At 51.0% G+C, this 24,949-nt stretch overlaps 1 protein-coding gene across 1 annotated transcript in view; it reads left to right on the top strand.

Moving 5' to 3' along the window:
* The window catches only part of ARHGAP35 (Rho GTPase activating protein 35), a 149,265-nt gene that overhangs the window by 121,761 nt on the left and 2,555 nt on the right, over positions 1 to 24,949 (top strand). Inside the window, exons 4-5 of the mRNA XM_030941930.1 lie at positions 14,205 to 14,282; positions 15,744 to 15,875. Coding sequence (XP_030797790.1) covers positions 14,205 to 14,282; positions 15,744 to 15,875 — 210 coding nt within the window. The remainder of the gene's footprint in view (positions 1 to 14,204; positions 14,283 to 15,743; positions 15,876 to 24,949) is intronic.

A 24,949-nucleotide genomic window follows, 5' to 3' on the forward strand; every position in this document is an offset into this window, starting at 1 on the left:
TAATGTGACCAGCTTCTGCAGGGGGCGTGGCCCTGTGGGGACTCCCAGCCACAGCCAAACCATGGCTCTGCCCTGTAAAAGTTAACAGCCAAGTCTGGAGACGAGACTTAACAGCAGCACATGACTGGCTGTAGTGAAATAATGAGCCCACTATGTTCCTAGTGAAGTCACTGGAAAGAAGGGGAGGAAGAAGGCTTCTTGGGGAATGTAGAACCTCAATACATCTGGAAAGGAAAGTAGGAATCGGATGCTCCAGTGGCTTAGGGAGTAGCTCCTCCATGCTGGCCCCCTTAAGGCACAGGCCCCTTAAGGACAAACACTTCAGTCACCTTCCTCCCTCTCTTCAGCTGGAGAAATACTGCACTTTTCTTCCTCCTTCCCTCCTTTCCGAAGGCAGCTACTGAATGCCTTCCCTGGTACTAGTTACTGCGCCAAACCCAATACACAGGTGGGTAATGAGAGAACTCTGCCTGCTCTGGTGAACTCGGGGATCTACTGGGGGACCAGCATTAAGCAGCTAATCACACAGCTATCCAGCGACTTTTACATGCTGCCCAGGGCTATCCAGGAAGAGCATGGAGGCAGTGTCTTGTGGCGATTGATCAAACATGGGCTCTGGAATCGGACTGCCCGGGTGTGAATCCCAGCCCTGCCATCTGTTTGCTGTGTGGCTCAGTTTGTTCAGTTATAAAATGGGAAGAAGAATGGTAGAATACAACTCTCAGAGCTGGTGTGAGAACTGGGTGAGACAGTGCATGTAGAATGTTTACAACTGGCCCTGGCCCAGAGCACTGGCACTGCGTAAATGTAAGCAATTGTTGGGATCCTATAATAGGAATTCAATTTAGTGTAGGAGTCAGGGGAGACCTCGGAGGGAGTGTTGTTTAGTCACAGAACAGAGGTAAAAGTGGAAGGAACAACCTGTAGGGAGGCCCTGCAAGGTCATCAGGACTGCAGTGAAGTGTAGGGGGAGGGTGGCGGACTTGAGCCTGGTGACGGGAACCCCTGAGGACACATGTTGAAAAGTGTGTGTTGTACCCTAGATTTGTATCCTAGATTACAGGGACTGGGATCAGCCTTCCTGCCTGAGGCTTACAGGCTTCTGACTCTGAAAAGTATTCTTTCTTAGGGAAGAGAGGCCAGGAAAGGGACACTGGGCTGTGATCGGTGACATCTTTGCCTCCTTTCATGGGTCATTGGGAATCAGGAACCTGAAGGAAGTTAACCTCTGCCCTCTTTAATGCTTGGGAGGAATCTGCTTGTGACCCCAAGGGGCTTTTCTACTTGGGCCTGCTGTGGAAAGGAAGCGGGTGTTGTGTGTATGTGTGGTGGGGTGTGTGTGTGCTGTGGTGGGGAGGGTGTGTGTGTGGTGGGGTGTGTGTGTGGTGGGGTTTGTGTGGTGGGATGTGTGTGTGTGTGTGGTGGGGTGTGTGTGTGGTGGGGTGTGTGTGGTGGGATGTGTGTGTGTGTAGTGGGGGGTGTGTGTGGTGTGTGTGTGTGGTGGGATGTGTGTGTGTGGTGTGTGTGTGGTGGGATGTGTGTGTGTGTAGTGGGGGGTGTGTGTGTGGTGTGTGTGTGGTAGTGGGGAAATAGCACACCTGTATTGTGCTCGCAGTCTGTTTCTTTGTTGGTGGCCCTTTAGCCTGTAAGATCCCTCACAGTGGTGGCACCAGCTCTCCTCAGAGTCACACTGCCATCACCCCTGTGCCACTGGGCCTGTGTGGGCATGCCAGCAAAGTCACACTTCAGAGCACGAAAACGTCTCACGTTCTTGGCAGGAGGGCTCTCCCAGCTGCTCCTGGCTTTGAATGTTCACTCCCATTTTGCAGAGCACAGAGTCAGCTCACCTCAATTATGGACCACACTCTTCCTCCAGAATGGGCAGGGTGCCAGCTCTAGGCTGGCCTCAAGTTCTTCGCTGGCGTGGTTTTTTAAGCCCAGCTGTTGGGATATGCATTTTCTTGAAAGTCCGGGAAAAGAACAGAGCCCCCTGTTGGGCTCAGAGCAGGTCCAGAAGCCCTGCTTGACGGTTCATGGCAGCAAATGCATGGGCAGCTTCTGAAGGATCAGCCAGATGCTGGAGCCATCTGATCCCCCAGACCTGGTGCAATGTTGCACCTCCTCCCTCCTCCTCAGCCCTGAGATTTATGACACGGCCGTGTGCATATCGCTGGCATCGGGAATGTATAAAGCCACAGTGCCTGCTTGTGGCACTCACACCCAGTCAAGTCATCCTAATAGAGCGTTAGTGGCCTTCTGTCATGGGGGGAAAGTCTGGCACAGGCAGAAGCAGGTCTTGACTGACAGGGGAATTACCCGGGAAGACAGCTAACAAAGGGGCAGGGGAGGGGCAGAGGACCCAAGTGTTCAAGGAAGAGAGCAGCCAGAAAACCACCCAGTCACCTCCCGAGTAGGAAGGCAGCAGGGGGAGCTGCGGGGACTCGTGTGATTTCAATAGTAGAACTCTTCTGTGGAGAGGCACAGCGAGGAAACCTCTATGGAGAGGAGGCCGTCATTCTTGTGCCAGACATCCTTGCCCTCCAGTTTACAGAAGAGAAAATTGAGGGCCTAGCGCAATGGCTCATGCCTGTAATCCCAGCACTTTGGGAGGCCAAGGTGGGCAGATCACAAGGTCAGGAGTTCCAGACCAACCTGGCCAATATGGTGGAACCCTGTCTCTACTAAAAATACAAAAATTAGCCAGGCGTGGTGGCGGGCACCTGTAATACTAGCTACTCAGGAGGCTGAGGCAGAAGAATCTCTTGAACCCAGGAGGCAGAGGTTGCAGTGAACCAAGATTGTGCCACTACACTCCAGCCTGGGCGACAGAGCAAGACTCCGTCTCAAAAAAAAAAAAAAAAAAAAGGAAGAGAAAATTGAATAGAGTGTGGATAAAGAGGCGAGTTCATCTGACTAGATAGACAAGGGAGAAATGGAAAATCTTTGTAAGCCATCACGAATCTGGCATTTATGGGATGTGTACATATCATATTTAAAGGAGAAGGGAACAGGGAGCTAGCATTGGCGGTAATAGCATAACATTTAAACACACCATCAGCTGAGACAATTGCGTTAGCCAGTTCAAATCACAGCACCACCACTTACCCAGTTCCATGGCCTTGGGCAAATGGCTTAGCCTCTCTGAGCCTCCATTTGCTGTTTGCAGATTGGTAGTAAAAATAATATTTACCGCAAAGAATCGTTGGAAGGATTCACTCTGATATTTCTAGTAAAGAGCTTAGAATGGTACATGGCATATAGTAAATTCTCAGTCGGAAGTTAACTATTACTGTCATTACTATTATGATTATTTCAGTATGCCATCCATTTGTGGTACTACTTGTTTTCATTTGCATAATTTCTTTTAATATTCACAGCATCTTGCCTGAGCGCGGTGGCTCACGCCTGTAATCCCAGCACTTTGGGAGGCCAAAGCGGGTGAATCACCTGAGGTCAGGAGTTCAAGACCAGCCTGACCAACATGGTGAAACCTCCTCTCTACTAAAAATACAAAAATTAGCCGGGCGTGGTGGTGGGCGCCTATAATCCCAGCTACTTGGGAGGCTGAAACAGGAGAATCGCTGGAACCTGGGAGGCAGAGGTTGCAGTGAGCTGAGATCGCATATTGCACTCTAGTCTGGGAGACAAGAGTGAAACTCTTGTCGTCTCAGAAATAATAATAATATTTACAGCATCTTGACAGACTCATTAATGATATCATTACCCCATTTTTGGGTGAGGATTCCAAGCCCCTGAGAGGAGAGGAGATTTACTCTCAGATATCCAACCTAGCTATAAGACAGAAGCAGGATCAGAACTGAGGTCACTTTGGTGTCAAAGCCATGCATGTTTTAAAATGTTTTTCTACAAATTGTCTTGTTTTGGCCAAGCTCTCAGAATAGGTCATGCCTACAGGCAGGTGCCATTGTTGAAGCTTGTTAAGAGTATAGAGAGAAAAAGAATACTGGCAGGTATTGTGCAGTGCACTGTGCATAGACGCTCTCGTTTATTCCATTGTATAGTCAGATGAGCCGAGGTCGGGGCAGGAATCGAACCCATGTCTCCCTGACAGCAGAATTCAGGTGCTCCTCCACTTGTTGACAACCAGCTTTCCACTTAGATCATTAGGATAATAGCTACTCTCTCTCAGGCTAAGTGCTAAGATCTCATTAAATACATACCACCAGGGGATGAGGTGAGAACTGTTTATCTTTGTTATACATAGAAGGAAATGGAGACATAGTTGGTTTGATTTTGACCTAAACACTCTCCTGCCCCCTCACCCTTTCATCTTCCATTGAGGTGAGATTGGGGGAGTGCCGCGGTGTGGTCCTCAGAAGACACACTATAGATACACTGTTAGCATTGAATGAAAAAGAAAGGCTTCATACCTTTCCACAGAGGTGGGTCCTCTTCAAGACCATTTGAATTTGATGCTCTGGAGTTGCCTTCTCTCCCTGAGTGCTCAGCACCCCTCCAGCCTTGCAGTTTAGCCTGCCTTAGACTTAGTCTTGCATGTGTAAAAGAAAAAAGGAATGGTTTTATTAGATGCTTCCAGCCTCCAGAAAAGTCGGCAAAAGTTGTTAGTTAAGGCCTGTCTGGCATGGGGTGTTTTAGAGTACTAGCAGTGCCAATTAAATTTTTTTAAAGGACTAAGTGCTGAGTTTCTATATCTAAATATAGAAAGTAAAAAATAAGCGAGTCTGAGTTCGTCTTGGAGGAAGTATTGATGTGTAGCTAGAAAGGAAACTTTGGAGGAACTGAGTCCTGGTGTGAAGGAGCAGAAGCAAAGCCTGACGCTTGCCGACAGCACTGCTAATAAGAAGGGCCTGCCTGGGGTCCAGGATCAAAACCTGTTTGGCTATTTCAGAAAAATCAGGATACCAGGAAAGGAGGTGATTTTCCCTCTTGATTTCCAAGCTCTGAGGGGCATCTCTCCATTTTCTTAGTGTCCATCCTGCCACAGGCACCTCTCAGGAGCAGGGCCAGCCACCACAGCTCTGACAGGGCAGTCGAAGAGCTGAAATACCAGTTCCTAGTCCATGGGGAAGTCCCCACCAGCTCGCATCGGAGGACCATCTAGTCTTCCTATGTCACCAAAGTATTTTTTGGTGTTTTGTTTTGTTTTGTTTGTTTTGAGATAGAGTCTCATTCTGTCTCCCAAATTGAAGTGCAGTGGTATGGTCATGGCTCACTGCAGCCTCGACCTCCCGGGCTCAAACGATCCACCCACCTTAGCCTCCCAAGTAGCTGAGACTACAGGCATGCATGCCACCATGCCTGGCTAATTTTTTATTTCTTGTAGAGATGGAGTCTCACTATTTTGACCAGGTTGGTCTTGAACTCCTGGGCTCAAGCAGTCCTCCCACCTTGTTCTCCCAAAGTGCTGGATTTACAGGCGTGAACCACCACCCCTGGCCTGCCAAAGTACTTTTGTGGAAGACCAGGACTGAAAACTTTGTAAAGGAGCTGGGTGCGGTGGCTCACGCCTGTAATGCCAGCACTTTGGGAGGCCAAGGCGGGCAGATCACTTGAGGTCAAGAGTTTGAGACCAGCCTGGCCAACATGGCGAAATCCCATCTCTACTAAAAATACAAAACTTGGCCCGGTGCAGTGGCAGGCACCTGTAATCCCAGCTACTTTGGTGGCTGAGACACAAGAATTGCTTGAACCTAGGAGGGGGAGGTTGCTGAGATTGTGCGACAACACTCCAGCCTGGGTAACACAGCATGTGTGACTCCATCTAAAAAAAACAAAAAAATGGCTGGGTGCGGTGGCTCAGGCCGGGCATGATTCCTCATGCCTGTAATCCCAGCATTTTGGGAGGCCGAGGCAGGGAGATTAGGTGGTCAAGAGATTGGGAGCAGCCAGGCGTGGTGGCTCACACCTGTAATCCCAATACTTTGGAAGGCTGAGGCAGGCGGATCACCTGAGGTCAGGAGCTCGAAACCAGCCTGGCCAACATGGAGAAACCCCATCTCTACTAAAAATACAAAATGAGCCAGACATGGTGGTGCACACCTGTAATCCCAGCTACTGGGGAGGCTGAGGCAGGAGAATCACTTGAATCCGGGAGGCAGAGGTTGCGGTGAGCCGAGATCGTGTCGTTGTACTCCAGCCTGGGGAACAAGAGCAAAACTCTGTCTCAAAAAAGAAAGAAAAGAGAGAGAGAGAGACAGATTGAGACCATCCTGGCCAACATGGTGAAACCATGTCTCTAAAAATACAAAAAGTAACTGGGCTTGGTGGCATGTGCCTCTAGTCCCAACTACTCGGGAGGCTGAGGCAGGAGATTCACTTACACCTGGGAGGCGGAGCTTACAGTGAGCCGAAATCACACCACTGCACTCCAACCTGGAGACAGAGCAAGACTCCATCTCAAAAAAAAGAATAAAACCGAAACTTTGTAAAGGAATCTATCTGCCTATGGATGCTTGCTAAATATTTGTCGAAAGAATAATAAGGTCTCTGCTTTTTTCAGCTATTTTTAAAATGTTTTATGAAAATCATGCGTGGCCATCCATGGTTAAAAGATTAAGGCTGGGGCCGGGCGCGGTGGCTCAAGCCTGTAATCCCAGCACTTTGGGAGGCCGAGGCGGGCGGATCACGAGGTCAGGAGATCGAGACCATCTTGGCTAACACGGTGAAACCCTGTCTCTACTAAAAATACAAAAAAAAAAAAAAAAAAAACTAGCCGGGCGAGGTGGCGGGCGCCTGTAGTCCCAGCTACTCGGGAGGCTGAGGCAGGAGAATGGTGTAAACCCAGGAGGCAGAGCTTGCAGCGAGCTGAGACCCGGCCACTGAACTGAAGCCTGGGCGGCAGAGCGAGACTCTGTCTCAAAAAAAAAAAAAAAAAAATTAAGGCTGGGAGCAGTGGCCCACGCTTGTAATCCCAGCCTGTAATCCCAGCACTTTGGGAGGCCGAGGCGAGTGGATCACCTGAGGTCAGGAATTTGAGACCAGCCTGGCCAACATGGTGAAACCCCATCTCTTCTAAAAATACAAAAATTAGCTGGGTGTGGTGGTGGTTGCTTGTAATCCCAGCCACTCGGGAGGCTGAGGCATGAGAATGGGTTGAACCCAGAAGGCCAAGGTTGCAGTGAGCCAAGATCGAGCCACTGAACTACAGCCTGGGCGACAGAGTGAGACTTTGTCTCAAAAAAAAAAAAAAGATTAGGCCGGGTGCAGTGGCTCAAGCCTGTAATCCCAGCACTTTGGGAGGCCGAGACGGGCGGATCACGAGGTCAGGAGATCGAGACCATCCTGGCTAACACGGTGAAACCCCGTCTCTACTAAAAAATACAAAAAACTAGCCGGGCGAGGTGGCGGGCGCCTGTAGTCCCAGCTACTGCGGAGGCTGAGGCAGGAGAATGGCGTAAACCCAGGAGGCGGAGCTTGCAGTGAGCTGAGATCCGGCCACTGCACTCCAGCCCGGGCGACAGAGCGAGACTCCGTCTCAAAAAAAAAAAAAAAAAAGATTAAATAATGCCTAAGGGCTTGTTTATGTACAAAAAGCAGCAGTTTTCATGCTTTTTGGAAGTGCTTTGTTCCTAAAGTATGTGGTATCTATTTTGCCTGGTGTATTACCCCTGATTTTATTGAATCATAGAATTCAAAAGTTCTGATTAAGGCTTCTCTGGAGCCTTAGAGCTCTGGCACATCTTCTAGAATGGCAGTTCTCCAAGTATGGTTCCCTGGCCAGCAGCAGCAGCATCACCTGGGAATGCATTAGAAATGCAGATTTTGAGGCCAGACGCAGTGGCCCACACCCAGAATCCCAGCATTTTGGGAGGCAATGGCAAGAGAATCGCTGGAGCCCAGGAATTTGGGACCACCCTGGGCAACAAAGTGAGACCCCCATCTCTACAAAAAAAATTAGCCAGGTGTGGTGGCACACACCTGTAGTCCCTCCCAGCTGCTCGGGAAGCTGAGGTGAGAGGATCGCTTGAGCCCAGGAGGTTGCGGCTACGGTGAGTCTAGATGGTGTTACTGCACTCCAGCCTGAGTGACAGAGTAAGACCTTGTGTACAAAAAAAAAAAAAAAATTCTTGGGCTCCTCTCCAAACTGACTGAATCCAAAACTCTGTGGCTGGGGCCCCCGCACCTGCACTGTAACAGGCCCTCCAGGTGACTCTGCTGCCTGCTCACTCTTGAGAAATAGTGATATCAAGCATCATAGAAGAAGAATTCAGGTACTAAACTCTCACAGGATTCAAATTCCATCTGTGCGACTCACTCACTCTCTACATGTTCCTTTACCTCCTAGCCTCAGCGTTCCTGTCTGTAGAATGGGATAATAATCACCAGTCTAAGCTGGGCGCGGTGGCTCAGCCTGTAATCTCAGCACTTTGGGAGGCTGAGGCGGGCGGATCACGAGGTCAGGAGATTGAGACTATCCTGGCTAACATGGTGAAACCCCGTCTCTATGAAAAATACAAAATACTAGCCAGGCGTGGTGGCGGGCGCCTGTAGTCCCAGCTACTCGGGAGGCTGAGGCAGGAGAATGGCATGAATTTGGGAGGTGGAGCTTACAGTGAGCCGAGATGGTGCCACTGCACTCCAGCCTGGGTGACAGACCAAGACTCCATCTCAAAAAAAAATAATAATAATAATAATCACCAGTCTGGAGGAGTTATTGTGAGAACTGCTATGAAAAGGCACGAAAGCACTTAGCATCGTGTGCCTCGTACAGAGTAAGCATTTGATAAATGGCTTATCATTTTTGTTATTAGCTAGCTTCCTAGACCAGGTATTCATCTTTTTAAACAGTACCCCAATCAGATGGTTGCCTGGTGAGAGGAGATTCAAAAATTCTGGTCTATTCCAATGAATGACAGCTATGGCTGTTAATAGTTATATATTGAGAGAATATTTGCCATTCTGTAATTTCCATTCTTGGTTGTAGCTCTGTTCCCTAGAACCATTGGAACAAGACTTTTCTACGTGGCCTTGTTCAAATATTTGAAGATAGGGGTCTTGGCTGTTCTGAGCTTTTTCTTGTTCTATTTCCAAAGATTAACTTAAACATAGAAGATAATTACAGCCAGTAGGGAGGGCTTTTAAAAAAGAAAGAAACAGAAAAGGCCTGCAGGCGAGGCTATGCTTTGGTGACGTGGGTCTTTAGAGATTTCTGGTAGGTAAGGATGCCTGTAAGTTTAAGGTTGAGGCTTTCTCAGATGGACTTGGGAGCCTGCAGTAGATATGGTGGGTGGAGGTCACTGTTGGTAAGAATTCTGCCTTCTGCTGCTGGCAGGTGTGGGCCAGAGTCACCCCTAGAGTGTTTCCATGTAGGAACACTGGGGTGTTCCAGACACAAATGCCTTAATATCCAGCATCTTTGCCAGGGGGTCTGCTCCAAGACCCCAGCCCTTTTCCTGCTGTGGTCTCAGGCCTTTGGCAAGCTGCCCGTGCTCTTTCCAGCATCCTATTTCTCACCTGGGTTGCCAGCTCCCTGCAGCCTTGGTGGTGTTTGCAGCCTGCTCTCAGTTTTTTTAATCTTTCTTTAATTGATGTCTAATTAGTAGTTATGATAAATTGCACTAGCCAAGCAAATGCTACCTTTCCTAAATTATGCCATGGTATTGTGTACAATGGCAGCAAGGTTGCTATTTTAAAATGGGATTGCGTAAAATAAACATGTGCCCAGATGACAGGAAGTACTAAGTTGATGATTAATTGATGCTCTGGTGCGGCCTCGTGCTTTCCAGTGCTTCCATTTTTGTGATGATCCATCTAGTGAGGTTTCAGCAGGTCCACACCACTAATAATTGCCAGATTGCTAATGTGCAGTTCGTCTCCTGCCTTCTGATGCCAGGGCTGGTGGCCATTAGGAGGCAATGCAGAGCAGTCCTCAGTCCCGCTGAAGGTCAGGCCCACCAGAAGGTGACGTGCGGCTTTCGGCTGGCCGGGTCTTCTGCAGCTCGGAGACTGCCTCTCAACACTGAGACTCAGGAACGGTGACATGGCTGCATTATTCCAGGCTCTTGAGACTGGTGCTGTTTGTCCTGTCATTTTCTTTGTATTGTGGAAGGCTGATACTCAGGGAAAGGGAAAATAACTTAGATTTAGTTTTATTTGTTTTTTTCAAATTAGGAGATGAAGACTTGAGCCTGCTGACACATACCCAAGGCTTGCCCAGATGTGAAATAGGTAGAAGTTTAAGTATGTCTTGAGAGCAGTTGAGAAAAGAGTCCGTGGGAAAATTACTCACTAGGGCTGGTGAGCAGGGTCTCAACAGCACAGAGGGTAGGGCTGTGCCATCTCAAAAGCTGCCCAGGTGCTTAGGCCAGAGGACTTCACCCAAATGTGGTGTTGCTTCTGGGAAAGGGGGGTGCTGTGGTCTGGACCGCAGTCTGGTGGATTAATAGGAAGCAGCAGAAACTTGAGCCAGGTGTCTTCCGGAACAGTAAAGAGGCAGGACAGTGGCAGAGGCCCCAGACACAGACCACTCTGCCTCTTAGCAGCTGTGATCTGGGGCAAGGACTTCACCTTTCTGAACCTTAGTTTTCTCATGTGTATTCTCTACCCACCCAATAGCTCCTCCCATGAGGTGTGGGAGATTAAATGGCATCATCGTTTGTTTAATAAATAAGGGAATGGTGGATGGGGACAAAGCACCTAGCTCAGTGCACAGCGTGTGACCACTCTGGAAAGTGCCAGCCCTTCTCCCAAGTGAGTACAGCAGTGGCAGCTCCTTTGTAACTAGGCGTTGCATGGTAGGATGTCCCTGGGGTTGGTCCATTAACCTCCTTTTCTCTCGGGGGAAGGGCCTTGGTGCAATTAACAGCTTTTAAACCAGGGAATTGATACCTCTTGTTCCAGTGTTCTTGAAGTCTCAAGAAGTCTGGGACCCCAGAAAACAGGCAGGCCAGTTACTTTTATCTTGCCTGATGGCTGTCTCTCCAGAGGTAACAGTGACAATGACAACCAACGCATGGCTCTCTGGAGCCTGACTGACTCCAGGGCTCGGTGCTCTCCACTGTCCACACTGTTTTTGGTGTCCAGTGACAGCACCCACGGTGTTTCCTCTGTGCACCTTCAGCAAGACAGAGTCGCTCAAAGCCCGTCTTCAGAAGGGACCCAGGGTTGCTTTAGCCATGAGACCTCATGTCAGTTTTCACAGTGACTTCACCATCCTTTAGACAAAGTCCTTGAGATCTTGATGGCTCCCGGTGGACTTCTTTCCCAGGACAGGGCGAATGGACGCAGTAGACAGCTTGGAATCCACTCTGAGCTGAACAGTGTTACTCTGCCCAGGGTAGGATGGGGAGGGAGTGGGTGTCCATCCTTCCCTTGATATTTTATTCTAGCTTATTTATTTATTTATTTATTTATTTATTTATTTATTTATTTATTTGAGACGGAGTCTCGCTCTGTCTCCCGGGCTGGAGTGCAGTGGCCGGATCTCAGCTCACTGCAAGCTCCGCCTCCCGGGTTCACGCCATTCTCCTGCCTCAGCCTCCCGAGTAGCTGGGACTACAGGTGCCCGCCACCACGCCCGGCTAATTTTTTGTATTTTTTTAGTAGAGACGGGGTTTCACCGTGTTAGCCAGGATGGTCTCGATCTCCTGACCTCGTGATCCACCCGTCTCGGCCTCCCAAAGTGCTGGGATTACAGGCTTGAGCCACCGCGCCCGGCCCTAACTTACTTATTTAATTGACTTTTACTACTTTTTTTCTTATATCATACTATACACCAAATAAGTTCCAGAATGATCACAGAATGAAATGATTCTTTTAACTGATAAAAAGAACGAGAAGGAAAAAACAATAGCTGATACAGGAATGGGAAAAACCTATTCTAAGCATAAAAACAAAGGAAGACATCATAAAGAAAATGGTCTTAAAAACCTAAAATTTTTTAATTATATACTTCAACAAATTCAATAAAATTAGAAGACAAATAACAAAAAGGAAAAATGTAAACATATATAACGTTGATATAATTACTTAATATTCATAGACTTTCTCAAGTTCAAAATAAGAATCACTCCAATAGGGGCCGGGCGCGGTGGCTCAAGCCTGTAATCCCAGCACTTTGGGAGGCCGAGACGGGCGGATCACGAGGTCAGGAGATGAGACCATCCTGGCTAACACGGTGAAACCCCGTCTCTACTAAAAAATACAAAAAAAAAAAAAACTAGCCGGGCAAGGTGGCGGGCGCCTGTAGTCCCAGCTACTCCGGAGGCTGAGGCAGGAGAATGGCGTAAACCCGGGAAGTGGAGCTTGCACTGAGCTGAGATCCGGCCACTGCACTCCAGCCTGGGCCACAGAGCCAGACTCTGTCTCAAAAAAAAAAAAAAAAAAGAATCACTCCAATAGGAAATTAACAAGAACATGAATAGGATATTCACAAAGTAAGAAATGCCTATATCTAGTAATCTGTTAAGCTTTTACTAGTTGTCAAAAAAACATACTTGTGAGTTTTCTTTTTTTTTTTTGAGGCAGAGTTTCGCTCTTGTTGCCCAGGCTGGCATACAATGTGCAATGGCATGATCTCGGCTCACCACAACCTCCACCTCCTGTGTTCAAGCAATTCTCCTGCCTCAGCCTCCCGAGAAGCTGGGATTACAGGCATGTGCCACCACACCCTGCTAATTTTGTATTTTTAGTAGAGACAGGGTTTCTCCATGTTGGTCAGGCTAGTCTTGAACTCCTGACCTCAGGCAATCCACCCACCTTGACCTCCCAAAGTGCTGAGATTACAGGTGTGAGCCACCACACCCAGTGCGAGTTAATTTTCTAGCAGTAAAAACTTGGAAAACCCTGTATCACTTTTTTTTTCTTTTCTTTTTTTTTTTTCGAGACACAGTCTTACCTGTTGTTACCCAGGCTGGAGTGCAGTGATGCGATCTCAGCCCACTGCAACCTCCGCTTCCCAGGTTCAAGCGATTCTCCTACCTCAGCCTCCCAAGTAGCTGAGATTACAGGTGCGCACCACCACTTCCAGCTAATTTTTTTTTTTTTTTTTTTTTCTGAAACGGAGATTCGTTCAGTCGCCCAGGCTGGAGTGCAGTGGTGCGATCTTGGCTCACTGCAAGCTCTTCCTCCCGGGTTCACGCCATTCTCCTGCCTCAGCCTCCCAAGTAGCTGGGACTATAGGCACCCGCCACCTTGCCTGGCTAATTTTTTGTATTTTTAGTAGAGATGGGGTTTCACCGTGTTAGCCAGGATGGTCTCGATCTCCTGACCTCATATTCTGCCCGCCTCAGCCTCCCAAAGTGCTGGGATTACAGGCGTGAGCCACCACGCCCAGCTTGCTAATTTTGTATTTTTAGTAGAGATGGGGTTTCACTATGTTGGCCACGCTGGCCTTGAACTCCTGACCTTAAGTGATCCTCCTGCCTCAGCTTCCCAAAGTGCTGGGATTACAGGCATGAGCCACAGCACCCAGCCAACCCTGTATGATTAACAGCACAAGTATTCTTATAGTGATCATATACTTTGGTGTCTTTAAAGTCATGTAAAAGAATAAGAACTTGAAGTGATTAGAATAAGTTCACAACACACTTTGTTTTTTTGTTTGTTTTGTTTGTTGTTTGTTGTTTGTTTTGTTTTGTTTGAAACGGAGTCTCGTTCTGTCGCCCAGGCTGGAGTGCAATCTCTGCTCACTGCAAGCCCCGCTTCCTGGGTTCACGCCATTCTCCTGCCTCAGCCTCCTGAGTAGCGGGGACTACAGACAGCCACCACCATGCCCAGCTAATTTTTTGTATTTTTAGTAGAGACAGGGTTTCACCATGTTAGCCAGAATGGTCTTGATCTCCTGACCTCGTGATCCATCCACCTCGGCCTCCCAAAGTGCTGGGATTACAGGCGTGAGCCACCACGCCTGGCCACAACACACTTTGCAAGTGAAAATGATGGGTTAAAATATATATTACCTCTATTTTTTAAATGAAAATGAAAAACTCAAGAGTATACATCAAAATATGAACAGAAGTTATCTTTAACTGCTGTGCTTCTACAGTCTTTCCATTTTTACCAAAAAACAAATACTTTAAAATTTTTAAGTGAAAAAGAAAATGGAGAGCAGATGAGTTGAAGCATCTAGAAAAATCAAACAAGAGTGTGCTGAGGCCTGCTCCTCTCTTGTGGTGGGCACCTCATGGACTTTCCCTGGCTCTCTCCTTTTGTCTTCGAGCCCAGCCCTCCTCGTTCTCTGCTCTCCAGTTCCTACTCCTAAGACCCTGCCTGTTTCTCCTCAGGACTGAGCACGGAAGGCATCTACCGGGTCAGCGGGAACAAATCAGAGATGGAGAGTCTGCAGAGACAGTTTGATCAAGGTAAGGCGCAGCCTGGCCAGGTGTCCGAGGCCAGAGCTGGTCATAGCAAACACAGCTACCTTGGTGAACGGTCTGTGGGGCCTCGGGGCACTCCTGCCAGCACAGACCCAAAGTCACAAGGTGCTGAAACTGAGAAACAGACCATGTATGGCCGCAGTGGGGAGGAGTGGACTGGGTCCTGTCAGTGAACCCTCCCTGCCAAAGCTGGATTATGTAGGCCACTCCCCACACCGCCACTCACAGATGCTCTTCCAGGTCACCCGGGCACACGCCTCCCTCACCACACTGAAGAGTTTTGCCTGTTTGGCCATGCAGAGCTAGTTGCAGGCACGTGATATACAAGTCGGGTTGAGATGTGATCCTGTTTTGCCAGGGCCTCAGATCTATCCTCCCCACAAAGTCCCAGCACCAGAGAAAGCAAGGGACCATCATGTGAGGAGCTGAGCCCTTGGGACACAGACCCAAGTTACATAGTTCTTGGCAGGGACTCTCTTCTCCTAAGCCGAGCCAGCTTCAAGAGGCCTAAAGTCAGGCAGCCAAACTCTACCTCTTGGAATTGACCACACTGTGGGATGAGAAACCATGTCTCCCAGTGCCAGAAGCAAAAGCACCAGAGCAGGGCACATTCCCATCTGTCAGCAGCCAGGGCAGGAGGCACAACCCAAAGCAGACACCACACCCACTCCCCAGGTGGGCAGCCCTTGCACCTTGCAGCACCGCAGTTGGGCTCAGCTGGCCGCAGCGGGCAGAGGGCACCACACAAGAGGGAGACGCCTGCTAATCTGTGTGTTAGGAGACACAAGGCCAAAGTGAGGGGAGAGCCCCCAGTGTGGGATGCATTTGTATATATGGGAGATCCTGTACCAGCTTACCTCCCCCACAATGGAACCTGGTACTGTCCATCCGTAGAGATTTCTTCGTCATCAGGAATGCACTGAAGTATGTATGCAACGAGAAGGAAAACAAGAGATGGGTCAGTGGTGCTGGTGGCTGGGAAGGGCCAGAAAGAGAAAAAATGAGCCTATTTGCCCTCCCACCATAGGGGACAAGGATGGAGGTGGCAGTCACAGTGGTTGCTAACATCTTTGTGACCTACCTGGAAAGTGAGCCACCCTTAAGGAAAGCCGCCTCCTTCTGTGATGGGAAAGGAGTAAGGAAGAGGTAACAGCATATCAAAGCCAGATGAGGGCAAGCTCCCAGCACTGAAAACCGGCATCCCTGCCCTGAGGGTGGTGGAGGAGGCAGTTCAGCAGTCTCGGAAAGAGGTGCTGGGGCTAGCCCATGCCTGAACCTCAGAACTCGAGTTAGCACTCCCACAGGTCCCACCCCTCCAATCCCTGTCAGTCCTGAGGCCATCCCTGGCTCCTTAAGGTTTCTCTAGCCTCTCCCAAGCCCCGTGTTGTCCTGATGCTTCTGCCTGGCTTGGAATGGTTTGGCCTCACTCTCCTGACTTCCTTTCAGACCACAACCTGGACCTGGCAGAGAAAGACTTTACAGTGAATACCGTGGCCGGTGCCATGAAGAGCTTTTTCTCAGAACTGCCTGACCCCCTGGTCCCGTACAACATGCAGATCGACTTGGTGGAGGCACACAGTGAGTACCGGCAGCCCAGTGTTGGGTGGATTGAGGGAGAAAGGGCTCAGCACTGGAAGAATAGGTCCTGCCCTCAGAATGGATGCTGGCTCTTAGAGCTGACGTTTGAAGGACAGAAGGCAAGGGAATTAACCAGATGACAACAATGGGACTTGCAAATCGGGCTCTTGCCCTTGTAGACCTTAGGTGCTTATCTGGGGGTTGCACCAAGAGAGTTGCAGGTTTCCCTCATACTCTCATTAGTTAAGAGCATGGTTTCGGTGTCAGACTTGGCTCCTTTGCTTGCGGCCAACTTAACCTTCCCTGCCCCTTAGTGTCCTGCTGTTGTTACCAGCCCTACTCCTGCAGATGAAATTCAGTTCGGAAAGGCCTAGAAGTGAGGCTGTGAACAGCCTATTTAATAGTAGGTCTTATTTTCCTTTCCCCTCTTCTTACCTGTCTTCTCCCACCTCTCATGTAATGAAGTTAACATGCGTCTAGGGTCCTACAGCCTCTTAGGAAGCCGGCCTCTGGAGGGAAAGAGATAACTCCAGTGGCCAAGTGATCATTTGATGCTGTAGCAAATGAGCACCTCTGGTTTTAATGGTATCCTGTGTGCCATGCCACCTTGCCTCATCAGCTGTTCCTGCCCCAGCCCGCCTCTCTCTAGAGGTGTTTGTCCAGATGGGCGAGCCTTCTCACTGGCCAGCCTTTCCCTGGACTTTGTGTAGTACCACAGAGGATGCCTGACCTCTCAGAGCGTCCCACCATGTGGCCCTCACTACCTTTTAAGTCATCAGCAGCCTTCCTGCTTTGTGCCTCTGGCAGGCCAAGACCCAGCAGCAGTCCTTGCCGTGCAGCTGCAGAAGGGAGTGTCTCTGCCAGCTGCCCAGAGATGACGGCCACCCCGTGATCCAGCGACCAGAGGGTGGGGAAGAGGAAAGGAGATGTGTTCCTCAGGGGCAGGACATTGGTCTCATCATGTCACTGCCCAACTCTAAAGAGGGAGCTTTAAACAAGCCTCATTTACTCACAAGGCTGATGGTGTAGGCAGAAATTTGAGGGAGATGATGGATCAGTGTGACCCCAAGTCCGGGGTCACTGACTCTAAGTAGCATCTAAAGGAGATAGGTGTGGAGGAAGCCCACCCCTGAACTGTCAGAGCCTCAACAGTGACAGGGCTGCGGGACCTCCAAGGTCACCCTTCCAGCGTCTGCACTTCCTGTGGTATCTGTTTTCACAGTCTGGATGCCACTTTCACCTTATTCTGTCCACACTCTCTTAGCTGACTGGAATTGTTCACAGCTCCTAACCTAGCTAAGCCCACAGGGATGGGGCAGGAGAGCATGGTACTCCTGGGACGGTCATAAAGTAGCCTGCCTTCTGAAGACTGGACTCAGGGTTTCTCCAGAGCAGTTAGTGGGTGGGGACAGTTGCCGGCTTCTCCCCAATCCTGCTGTCGGAAGATAGAGGCTTTCCCAGCAGTCACTTCTCCAGGAGGCTCCAGGCAGGCACAGATGTGAAGTCGCATGGGAAATCTCTATTCTGGAGCCAGCTTTCTTTCCACGGAAGCTTGTCTCACAGTGGAAGTTAGGAAAAGAGGAAGGCATGGACTGATACCCAGTTTGCTGGAAGCTGGGAATTCCTGTCTGCATTTGTCTTGACTTGGCGCCATCTAGAGGTGCGTGGAATCCTGCCACCCGGCAGAACCCCATTGTTTCTGCGGGAACTGCTGACACAGCATCTTTTTGTGTAGGGTTGGGGGGCCGGCAAGAACGGGAGTGCTATTGATAGGGAATCAGCTGCCCTCCCCACAGCAGCTTCCACCCAGCTTCCACTGCTCAGGAGGTGGCTTCTTGCCGCCGCTACTGCAGCAGCCTGGGAAAGGGTGGAGGTTTCCTACTTCCTCTTCCCATTGTGTGTTTCCTGTACCCCACGGTACTCAGCGGGGGCTCCGTTGTCTTGAACCTGACTGAAGCGGATGGGAGAGGAGAAGATCTTGCTGACGTGGCACCTCTCTGGGCCAGAGCAGTTGACTGAACAGCTAGGCTGTGGATGTTACAGGGCCTGGTTCTACTGAGCCACAGATACCAGGCAGTGTAAAAGTTAGTAGTGTTAAGGGATATTATGGAAAAAAGATGATTATGCCCCAAAGTAGCTCTTCCCAGACTGGCTGGGTTTCCATGGCTACATCAACTTGACCAGCTCTTTCTACTTAATCCCTGAGAGCAATTGTGTCTCTATATGTTCAGGCCTTGGAACCAGTTTCAAATCCCATCACAACAAGTATCAAGGTCACTAGCAAATGGTTTTGTTAGCTCCAGAATTTCACAATATTGAACACTGCTGAAAATGTACCCGTAAAATAGAGACGTTTGTGATTATTTGCCAGTTATTTTCCTACCACACTCAAAGTGATGCGTGGGAGATTCAGATATGAACAGCAGCAGCAACCGCACCGCCCATGGCCTGTGTGTCTGCCTAGGCTTGGCCCAGCTCTCCACGAGGCATTTGATTCCCACCGCTGATCTTCCTTTGAGGAAGATGGTATTATAATACATCTCCATTTTACAGAGGAGGAAACAGCTTCTCAGAGGTGATACAGCCTGCCCAGGGTCACACCTCTAGGGAGTGACAAGCTGGGGCTTGAGTGCCTGCCTCCATGGGTGCAAGTGAAGTTCTCTGAAGGCAGAGCAAAGCTGAGCTTGAAGTGCACAAACCCCAGCGAGGAAGGCGCGAGGAAGAGGGCTTCACAGGGGAGATGGGCCAGGGTTTCAGGAGGCAGAGGAAGAGGCTTGCGCTGCCTGTCTTGTCTCCTCCCTGTAGCCCACCCCCGCCTTCAGGAGTCGCTCTTGCCTGGTGTCTCCCCTGTCTCTGGTGACTCCCTCCCCCCTGCCTATCTTGAGTCGACTCCATCCAGCTGGTGTCCACAGGCCCTGCCCTATGGCTTTTGTGCTGGAAGGGGTGCTAGAGCTGGCTCCATGTCAAGCCAGAGGGTCTGGACCAAAGGACCTGTGGCTCCAGGGTCCGCATTAACTCCCTGTAATAGCTCGTAAAATTCAGTCTTTTTAATTTAAGGAGAGACCAGTCGTTTTGGTCAGATTGTCGAAGGGGATGTGTGACCTGAACATGGTTCAGGACGCCGGCTCATTGTCTCAGCCTTTCTTTTTGATAGATGAGACCGTTGGGGCTAGAGATAACAGTGCAGCCTAGGTTACGAGGAGACGGCCCTGCTGCTCTCTGGGCTCTTGTTCACCAGCTGCCTTGGGACGTTGCTGATTCTGGGATCCTGCCTTCCTTTGATCTGTCCAGATAGCTGCCCAAGGGCACGGGGGTGCTCCTCACACCCATGCACAGGGTCATTAATTTCACAGATAGCCAGGCCCTGTGTGGACAGAGACAGATGGCAGTGGGCACACACATATTCGGCCCCCAGCTCAGTCTGGTGGGACAGGACATTCAACAGGTGATTGCAAAGCCATGTCTCTAGGGGAAGGACAGCCTGGATTCCCCATCCTGGGCCCTGTAGAGTGAGGTCTTGACCTTGGAGTTGTTTACCACCTGGGACGGGGAGAGCCGACACCGGACGAGCCTGCGTGATCACTGAAGGACTGTGACCCTGAGCTGGGCTTTCCCTTTCCTGGTGATGCAGGCATGCAGATGGTCAGCGGCGGCCAGCAGGGACTTTCCTCCAGGCACTGAGCTGGCAGCAGCAGACCCAAGCCTAGAGCTTGGTTGGCAGCCTGGGTGCCAGTGATGGCAGTGGCGCAGCACAGCCAGGGCAGGAGTGTTCTTTGGGAACGGGGTCTCTGCCACCAATTTGCTTGACCTTGGACCAGTATTCTCGCTTTGTGAGGCCTGTTGTGGCTGTGCTGTAAGAGGTATGGGAAGCTATTCAGTAAGGTCCCTGTGCCCTCTGGCTGTCCCCTCCCCTTCCTCCTGAGTTCTTGGGGTCCCTATTTTATTAAATTGCTGGGTCTGTGTCCAGGCTGTCTTGGTTCAACTGGCCCAAAAATGCGTCCCCTAGATGTTTCTTGCCATCTCAGGCGACTAGCCCCTAAGTTCAAAAGTATGATATCCCATCAAGAGGTGCAGCTCCCAGCCCACACCCCCTGAGCAAGAGCAGAGCCACCTGGAGCCGAGCCAAGTGAAGGGGTGAGTGCAGTGTGGAGGCTAGGGTCTCCTCCATAGGCCATCGTCTCTCCCGGCCCACACCCCTGGACTCCTGTCTACCACTGACCACACACTGGAGCAGGGTGGGTTCTTGTTGTTGTTGTTAGAAAGAACTAAGTGTCTTGACTCCCGAAGGGTAGGCTGAGGGAGTAAAGGATGTGAGGATCGGGCCCTCCACAGTCTGGGTCCTGAGGGGACTCTGAAGGGGGTGGAGGTCATACCAAAAGTCTGGACGAGTGGACCTGAGAGTGCACAAACCAGCACACGCCAGGTGTGGGGAGAAGCCACCCTGGGCATCTGTACCATGGTGGGTCCGGGTTGCAGCAGCTCACCCAGGGCTGGGTGCCCTGACGGCCCTGTCCCAGCAGGGACCCCAGGGAGCCCATTGCCCCTGCTGTTTCTTTGGCCAGTGTAGACACCTGGCCGGGCAGGCCGGCCCACCTGTTGAAGCTGCGGGTCCCTGTAGAGCAAGGTTCCACTGAAGATGGTGAGCGGCTGCCCTGAGTGTGCTGCTGCCCTGTGACCAGGTCCACATAGATTGTGGCCCCAGCCTGCAGCAGCACCATGGGGCAGAAGGTGTCCCGGGGTGCACAGGCTGGGCTGGCTCTTGGCCACCAGCTTGTTCCCCAGGCCTCTGGCTTGGAGCTGCCAGAGTCTGTACTTGACCACACCCAGGCCCAGGTTGGAGCCGGACAGCCCAGTCAGCACCGTGCTCAGCAAGTAGCAGCCAGCCAGAGGCGCCGTGAACTCACCAGGGATGAGGATGGTGGTCAGGAGGGGAGACTGGGGCCGGGCCAGGAAGGCCTCGAGGAGCCAGCCCAAAGCTCCTGGACTAGAGAGGGACCCTCTGGGTCCTTTCCCCTCTTTCCACTAGACCGTAAGCAGCAGGGAATTTGGTTTTTGTTCCCTACTGCATCCCCAGCGTGTAAAATAGTACCCAGGCAGGGGCAGGCCCCCGTAAACATCTGCTTCTCCCACACACTGAGGATAAACAAATGACCCAAGCAGGAAGGGCCTCCCAAATCCGAGCATGAAATAATTCGCATTGTCTGGTGAGGCAAGAATGGGGTGCTGTCACCGACAGCCTCACCCATCCCCATGTGCTTAGCCCAGTCCCTCTCATGCTCACCTGCCTCTGGGTCAGAGTCGCCTCCTCCCTTGCTGAGGACTGTTGAGGGACGTGTGCCTGGTTCGGACCAAGGCAGCTGAAAATGCCACACAGGGCACAGACACTGCTGGTGCCCCCCCCAGTCCTGGGTCAGGGGAGAGTGGGTATAGGAAAAATGTATGAAGCCGGGTACAGTGGCTCATGCCTGTAATCCCAGCACTTTGGGAGGCCAAGGTGGGCGGATCTGGAGGTCAGGAGTTCGAGACCAGCCTGACCAACATGGTGAAACCTCATCTCTACTAAAAATACAAAAATTAGCTGGACCTGTAATCCCAGCTACTCAGAAGGCTGAGGCAGGAGAATTGCTTAAACCTGGGAGGGGTTCTCTACTAAAAATACAAAAATTAGCCATGCCTGTAATTCCAGCTACTCAGGAGGCTGAGGCAGGAGAATCGCTTGAACCTGGGAGGTGGAGGTTGCAGTGAGCCGAGATCGCGCCACCACGCTCCAGCTGGGCAATACAGCGAGACTCCATCTCAAAAAAAAAAAAAAAAAGTGTCCTAGCTGGTGAAGCCAGCACCCTGGAGGGCGCCCCATCCCCTTTCCTGTCAGAGGATTGCTGCAGTCAGAGAGGACTCTGCTGCCTGCAGGGAGGCGAGGACCCGGAGCAGATGGGCTGAGCTGGGGGACAGGCCTAGGTCCCATCCACCTTTGACATCACCAGCCTTGTGACCCTCTCTTGGCCTCTGGAGTGAGTTTCTCAGCCACCATATGGGTAACACCCAACCCCACCTTCCACTCAGGTCTGCGGTCAGGGCCACGCGAAGAGCACTGTGAAGCTGTCCTGCCAGCACTCGGGCAGCACCCAAACCTAAGCAGCTGCTGGTGCCTTTGCCATGTGAAGAGGCTGCAGCCAGAGCCTAGAGGGGTGAGGGCAAGCTTTGCTTAAGGAAAGAGGTGAATGGGGCTGAGTCAAAGGATGTTGACACGGTCGGCCTTGTTTTTAGTGTGGCCCAGACTTGAGCAGAAGGGCCTCTCGCCTTCCTTGACCTCTGCCCAGCGAGCTCCTAGTACTGCTCCGTACTCAGGAGCACCTGGACCAGGCAGCCAGTGGGGAGGGGAGCAGGCCAGGAGACTGGCCACCCACTCCTCACTAGGCATTCAGCTGAGGTGCACATGCAGAAGGAGGCTGGGATTTTAGGGGGCAGCCCCTAAATTTTTTTTTTCTTTTTGAAATGGAGTCTTGCTCTGTCACCCAGGCTGGAGCACAGTGACGTAATCTCAGCTCACTGCAACCTCCACCTCCCAAGTTCAAGCAATCCTTCTGCCTCAGCCTCCCAAATAGCTGGGATTATAGGCACACGCCACCACACCTGGCTAATTTTTGTATTTTTGGTAGAGATGGGGTTTTGCCATGTTGTCCAGTCTGGTCTCAAACCCCTGACTTCAAGTAATCCACCCACCTCAGCCTCCCAAAGTGCTGGGATTACAGGCATGAGCCACCGCACCCACCCGGCCCCTAAATTATTATCAAAGCAGGCTCTGTAACTCCCACCCCTGCCCCTCCCCACCCCCTAAGGAAGAAACAAAACCACCCTCATTGCTGCTCATCAGATAGGAAAGAGAGCAGGCGTCCCTGGCAGACCTAGGCTTTGCCAGCCCCGTTTCCTGCCTCCAGACAGAGGATGGGATGAGACCCAGCTCTTACGTAAAGGTGCTACCACTCGATGCCTAATTAAGACAAACACAGCTGTGTTTGGGTCGTGCAGGCACCTACGGAGAGACCTGTGTCCTCCTGTGCCAAGCTAACAGCTGGAAGGGGGCATGACGCTTTTATTTTTTATTTTTTTTTATTTTTTATTTTTGAGACGGAGTCTCGCTCTGCCGCCCAGGCTGGAGTGCAGTGGCCGGATCTCTGCTCACTGCAAGCTCCGCCTCCTGGGTTTACGCCATTCTCCTGCCTCAGCCTCCCGAGTAGCTGGGACTACAGGCGCCCGCCACCTCACCAGGCTAGTTTTTTGTATTTTTTAGTAGAGACGGGGTTTCACCGTGTTAGCCAGGATGGTCTCGATCTCCTGACCTCGTGATCCGCCGGTCTCGGCCTCCCAAAGTGCTGGGATTACAGGCTTGAGCCACCGTGCCCGGCCTGACGCTTTTATTAAGTGAAGCTTTGCACAACACACATGCTGCTTGTGTTTTCTAATACAGTCTTCTGTCCTCCCTACAGCAGTTTACTTTTTTAACGTAGACATTGTATTGTAACATGACAATGAACTGTTTGAAGATTCAAGGTCGTGGAAAAGAGTGTGCCCATGGCCGGGTGCGGTGGCTCACGCCTGTAATCCCAGCATTTTGGGAGGCCAAGGCGGGTAGATCACCTGAGGTCAGGAATTCCAGACCAGCCTGGACAACATGATGAAACCCTATCTCTAGTAAAAATATAAAAATTAGCCAGGCATGGTGGCGGGCACCTGTAGTCCCAGCTACTTGGGAGGCTGAGGCAGGAGAATCGCTTGAACCCAGGAGGTGGAGGTTGCAGTGAGCTGAGATTGCGCCACTGCACTCCAGCCTAGGGGACTCCATCTCAAAAAAAGAAAAAAAGAAAAAGAAAAGAATGTGCCCTTGAGGTGGAACCCTTAAAATAAACCGTGGATTCAGAGAAATGAAGCTGCTCATAGCCCAATAACTAGCTCCCAGGACTTTTTTAGTCATTTCTGATAGACAGATGTTACCAAGACACTGCTCTCATCAAGTTACACTCTCAAGACCACAGACTTGCCTGGTTTCATTCATCCTCATTAGGCTGCCCAGGAGAGCTCCTGGAGCTCTGTCCCTTCCAGCCCTGCAGCCTCCCTCCCACAGGCTCCTGCAAGTAGACTGGCTCTTAGGTGCCCTTATTTTGTGTCCAGCTGTGAACTCTGAATTTAACTGCCGGGTGTCACCGAATGAAGGAGGCACTGTCCACAGCCCCTTTTACAGATGAGGAGACTGACCCTATGGTGTCACTTGCCCAAGGTGACACGGTTGGCGCGAGAGGCTGGATTTGTACCTAGGGCCATCTGAGTCAGGATCTGGACTCCAGACCACCACAGGACCTTCCTCCCTGCTCAGCGTGCCCGCCCTTGGGATTCTGTCTGCTCTTCCAAGTCTCACTCTCACCAGGGTCCTTGTGCCACTCCCCCAACTCTGACCCTCTGGGCACATCACCTGCTGCAAAGGTGACTAGGAAGCCATGGGTTTCCTAAAGAATACCTGGTTCAGGGCCGGGCGCCGTGGCTCACGCCTGTAATCCCAGCACTTTGGGAGGCCGAGACGGGTGGATCACGAGGTCAGGAGATCAAGACGATCCTGGCTAACACAGTGAAACCCCATCTCTACTAAAAATACAAAAAATTAGCCAGGTGTGGTGACGGGCGCCTGTAGTCCCAGCTACTCGGGAGGCTGAGGCAGGAGAATGGCGTGAACTCAGGAGGTGGAGCTTGCAGTGAGCCGAGATGGCACCACTGCACTCCAGCCTGGGTGACAGAGCGAGACTCCGTCTCAAAAAGAAAAAGAAAAAGAAAAGAATACCTGGTTCAGGGAGTCCACACCCCTCCCGGATTCATCAGCAGAATGGTACACATGTGTCTCCCAGGGAGAAGATCCAGCACCATCGTCTATCTCAAAGGAGCCTGAACCCCCAAGCCCATTAGCAACCATCGGCATTATAATAGACCCCCTCTTCACCACCCCCACCCACAGCCACCAGTTGTGAGATACCTGCCATCTCCTTCGTGAGACCCTCCTGTGGTTCTTCTGTGCCCTGAAGTCCAAG

Source organism: Rhinopithecus roxellana, chromosome 12 (genome assembly GCF_007565055.1).
Source record: "Rhinopithecus roxellana isolate Shanxi Qingling chromosome 12, ASM756505v1, whole genome shotgun sequence".
Taxonomy (NCBI): Eukaryota; Metazoa; Chordata; class Mammalia; order Primates; family Cercopithecidae; genus Rhinopithecus; species Rhinopithecus roxellana.